Source organism: Amphiura filiformis, chromosome 18 (assembly GCF_039555335.1).
Source record: "Amphiura filiformis chromosome 18, Afil_fr2py, whole genome shotgun sequence".
NCBI classification, from domain to species: Eukaryota; Metazoa; Echinodermata; class Ophiuroidea; order Amphilepidida; family Amphiuridae; genus Amphiura; species Amphiura filiformis.
In genome coordinates, this window is record NC_092645.1 from 10,473,953 (window position 1) to 10,479,068 (window position 5,116).

At 37.6% G+C, this 5,116-nt stretch overlaps 1 protein-coding gene across 1 annotated transcript; it reads left to right on the forward strand.

Annotated features, from left to right (window-relative positions):
- Positions 1–461: 461 nt before the first annotated feature.
- LOC140138962 (beta-1,3-galactosyltransferase 5-like) lies at positions 462–1,601 on the forward strand. Its single transcript, XM_072160742.1, has one exon. It carries the CDS (start codon positions 462–464, stop codon positions 1,599–1,601), a length of 1,140 nt encoding a protein of 379 aa, XP_072016843.1.
- The last annotated feature ends 3,515 nt before the right edge of the window (positions 1,602–5,116 follow it).

The following is a 5,116-nucleotide window of genomic DNA, read 5'->3' on the forward strand; positions in this document are numbered from 1 at the left end:
GACATATGGTTTCACAGCCGCAAGAGATCAAGGGTAAGAGTCATCAGCGAAAATACCAAACCAGTACGATTTCAAAACTGGGCAGTCAGTTCATTTGTTTGTGTGATTTTCATGCTACGCAACACACCTCGTAAATGCCTTTCGAATGACCAGGATTTGACATTTTATATATAGTTTAATCAGCTCGTAATCGGCGGGCCTTATAACATCGCGGATTAATATCAATACATTTTATTTGGAGAATTGTCGTGCGATATCTCGCCAGAAGTATTACAAATTTTTTATTGAAGTCCTAGACTTTGTCTACTCTCTTTAACAAGCAAAATATAGACCAGACAAATCAACTATATCACTCTTAACGTGGGTTTTCTTTTCGGCGTAGTGGTAAAAGCCTAATAATTCCCGCCGATTAAGAGCTGATCAAAGTATAGTACAGTGTCCTACAAATCCACTGGCTGGATATGGTAGCTTCTGCAGCTCGGGATTTTTGTCTTGTTACTCTGTCCATCGCCGTGATGTGGATGTGGGTTTATTTGTGGAGCTCTAGTTCTTTTGGGAACAAAGTGGCTTTACGTCACTTGCCAGCACATGTGGAAACTTTACGAAACGGCAGCAGTACAACATTGTCCTATGTCAATCCGATAAAAGCATCCGATGCACCTTCTAATGGCTCATTGACAAATAATTCGGGAAATAATTCCAATGCAAAGAGATCCGAATACCGTCATGATGTGAAGAATACACTGTTCTATGAGGAAAAAGTGTTGAATCGATCTAGATTTAATTATATTTATTCTAATTCTGATTTATGCTCCAGGAACACCAATGGGAGTGTATTTTTGGTGGTAATGGTACCAACAAGACCAGGAGAGATAGGAAGACGTGAAGCTATTCGTAAGACGTGGGGAAATATAACACACGTGTCTGGCAAGCCCATTGTGGTTGTGTTCCTATTAGCCAATACTACCGATACCAATATTGAATTCCGTATTGCGAAGGAAAACAAAGCACATCGGGATATATGCATGAAGGATTTTATGGATACATACAATAATTTAACGCATAAAACGATGATGGGGTTGGAATGGGTAAACACATTCTGCAGGTCCACACAATTTGTGCTGAAAATTGATAGCGACATGATTCCAAATCTTGAAAAATTGTCTAATACAACATTATTTGAAGGACACTTAATGATACGGACACACCCAGTTAGATCAACTTCAGGTTGGACGGGTAAATGGTTTGTATCGTTGGATACGTACCCACATCCAACGTATCCACCGTATGAATTAGGAGCTGCATATCTCATGTCTGGAGACTTGGTTCAACAAGCTGTATCCATCTCTCCTCATGTTCCTTATTTCCATATTGAAGATGTTTTCATTGGGATGCTAATGAAGACACTAGGAGTAATGGCAACTGGAGACCATCGATATACACAGAAGTCACTATCCTTGCAATCCAAACAGTCGACTTACAATTCACTATGCTACTTTCCAAACGTATTTACAGTTTCTAGTTTCGAGCCTGTAGATAAGTTATACAAGTTTTGGACATTATGGAGCGAGTTTGATCCGAGACAGTGTCCAAAAAATTAATGATTCATGACCATTGCAATTATATCTACGTCAATTAAGGTCATTTGCGGAATAATTGAGACAACTTTACCATGATGCAATGTTTTCCTTAAATATTAGCTAATATTCTGACCTACTTTATTAACGCTCGTCTTCCTAAAGGAAGATGGTCTTACTTAATATCAAACATACCAAACTACATTCTGAATACGAAGAATTCCTGATGATATCAAACAATTTTGTTTCGAAATTTGCGATATATATGAGCTTATGCTAATACAAGTTTCATGGCAAATTATTGAAAATTGATATTTTGTAAATTTTTGATATTTAACAGTCCTTAAGTAAACTGAAATGATATGTAATGTATACTTACGTGTATGTAGACTGAAAGCCAAACTGGAGTCAAGGTGGCTCTAAAAGCAGAGTCTAAAATGACTCCATATTGGGTGTCATCTGACAACCTTGAAGAGTCATACATTTTTTGACTCCGCGGAAGATTTACCGTTGATGACTCTACATAGAAGTCATTTGACTCCCAATATGGAGTCATTTTTTTTAGACATAGAGTCGCGTAGTGGCTGGACTCTGCATCCAGAGTAACCCAAATTCTATTCTATTCACTCCGACAGTTCGGAAATAGCACAAAATAATGTACACATAGATGTTCATGAAGATAAAAAAAATTCAAAGTATATACCTGGGCTGAACCACCATCCCTTAGGGATGGGAGAATATAGATTCCATGGTGTCAACAGCCAAACTATTCCAGAGTCTGACTCTCTTAAAGAGTCATATATTTCTTGACTCCGTCGACTACTCTGAATGTAGAGTCAGTTGACTCCACGGGTATAGGTAGAGTCAACTGACTCTCTTGTGACAGTCAAGTGACTCCTTTTGAGAGTCAGTTCTAGTTTACTCAAATTAGAGAGTCACTTGACTCTAGTCTGGCTATCAGTGTAGCTGGGAGGAAAAGCCGTCCATGGATCATATATGGAGACTTTGACTTTTAGTATGTAAGATATACCAAATATTTCCCAAAAGACCTACAATTTTTAGGTCTTTTTTGACAAGTCAGACAGGTGCTTTTGTTGTTGTTGTGTGTGTGTGTGTGTTTATTGTTATTCAATATATTGGGGATTGAGCTGGCATGCAGATTTACTGTTCCAGGTCTTGCTTTAATGGTAGAAACATTGTAGTATTAAATTTTACTTAATAAACCATATGTATTGTTCATCATAATAAATAACAGAATGAAAGAATGTGATATCTGGGCAATAATTTGAAATGTTGAAGGAATTAAAGAAGTTCGATACGAAATATCCTAAATATAAAACATGGAATGGGGTTTGATTGAGTTTGTGGAAATGTAATAAGGTAGTGAAAGACCGAAAAAAATAAAGCTTGAACGAAGAAACTTTTTTAAATTTGTCCAAACGTTTACATTATTGTTTACTTCTACCGCAAAGAGGCTCCTGGAGTTCATAGAACACTTTAAATTAGAAAAACTACAAAACAGTAAGAATAAACAGACTTTTATCAAAAAACAAAAACAAAAACAAAAAAACAACAACAACGACAAAATTTAACTAGTATTTTTAAACTTTACAGCCTCTTGATCAGACCATGTCATGATAAGTTGTATAATTTGCTTATCCAGCATTTATCTGATTTAAATGTTACAACTGCATTGTTTTTTACTTCAAACATGTGTTAATATTCAATAATCAAATAACACAACACCATATTTGTCAATATTATCCAATCAATTTTCCAATCGTTTATTGGTAAAGTATAAAAATACCAATTGTTTCTTTTTTTCTAATTCATAGACTGTAATCCATATTGTGACATTGTATTGAGATGAGATACACTCTGGGTGAGATACAGGCAAAAAAGAGGAACAAGCAAAGAATCAAATAATATAACATAATCGGCTTTATAAAATGCCAAAACTTTTATTAATTAGAGTATAATAGTATTATATTTCAACAATCACTCTTGACGCAACGTTCCCGGAACCACCGCTAGGTGGCAGCACACGACGAAAGCTTTGATGGAACCAGGGTGGAACACCTTAATTACTTTCATATGGAAAAAACCAGGTAATGCTCTGAGATGCCCGAGATATCTATGATGTAGCCACAATTTTGACATTGTAGCGCATGGACTTAAATCGACGAATCATAGAGCTAGAAATCCGGGCAGAAATCACAAACAACTAATCATCTTAAGCGTATTCAATTACTGGCCAATTAAATCTTAGACGCCTAAGATTTTGGCCCATGGTTGATGCAGCGCCTGACCGGGTCGCTTCCGTCAACGTACAACTGCTCCGTGATTTTTACCGATTTATAACTGTGCAATTGTGTTTGGTGTTTTGGGATGAAATGACTTTTACTTATGTGGGGATTTATACCAGGATGAATATGATGTGAGTTTTATGTCCGGATTCTGTGCAATTTCTAAGATATTTATGCAAACTCTTGCCGTAATTGATTGGGTATGTACTGTACATTAAATATATTCCGTAGTTACCTCCATTGGATTTTTGATCGATACTATCTGTATAATCACGACGTATAATCAACACCAAAACAAATCTGTTAAACATCAATACCAATATTGATCGTATTTGTTATACATCGAACTTTCTTCATTCATTAGATTTTAAACCACCTGGTTTAGATACTAGTGCAATAGACTGTGGTATTTCTGTGGATGTAGGCATTTGGAATCCCTAAAACGTACTCCAATATGCCTGTCCTTTTCACTCATCTGTACACACCACAAAAAGAAAACGGTGGAGAAAACGAGGAAGGAGAGGTGTGCGCAAACCAAAAACTTTGGGCTCTCATCGAATTCCCGTAATTGTAAATGTCTGTGATATATTCATATATTCTGTCTTAGGTGCGCTGATGACAAGACCTAGATCTGCTGCTGCTGTTGCAGTCCTAGTAAGCGGTGACTGGGCCCGGGATATAGAAGATTCCAACAGGGCAATATCATCAGCAAAATCCAGGTCATTCAGCATCCTAGCAGGATACCTGCTTGACCGACCTGGGTAGGTAACAATTCCAGCATCAATTCCAGAAGTTGATTTCTTCAGGTGGTAATCTACCAGGATAATGAACAGGAATGGTGCCAACACATCACCCTGAAGCACTTCAGTTGTTATACTTGGAAAGGCTCTGCGATACTTCCATCTACCATAACAGCACTATTGGAGTCCTTGTAGAGCACCTGGATGGCATTGACCACAACCTTTGGTATTCTATAATGCCGCAGCACTGAGAACATGACGGACCTGTTGATGGAGTCGAAGGCGTTTTTGAAGTCCACAAAAGTGACTGTCAAGGGAAGTTGGTACTCTTTGAAGCCTTCCATGATCCTCCTCAAAATGTGTATTTGCTGAGCACAGCTGCGACCTGATCTAAAGCCAGTCTGGTTGCTTCTCAGTAGAGGATCAATGTGAGGTCGAATCCTGTTCAGAAGGATCTTGTTGTACACTTTTACGGCAAGGGACATAAGCGAAA

Coding starts and splice junctions, on each gene's coding strand:
- LOC140138962 (XM_072160742.1), top strand. CDS start 462: ATGGTAGCTTCTGCAGCTCGGGATTTTTGTCTTGTTACTCTGTCCATC.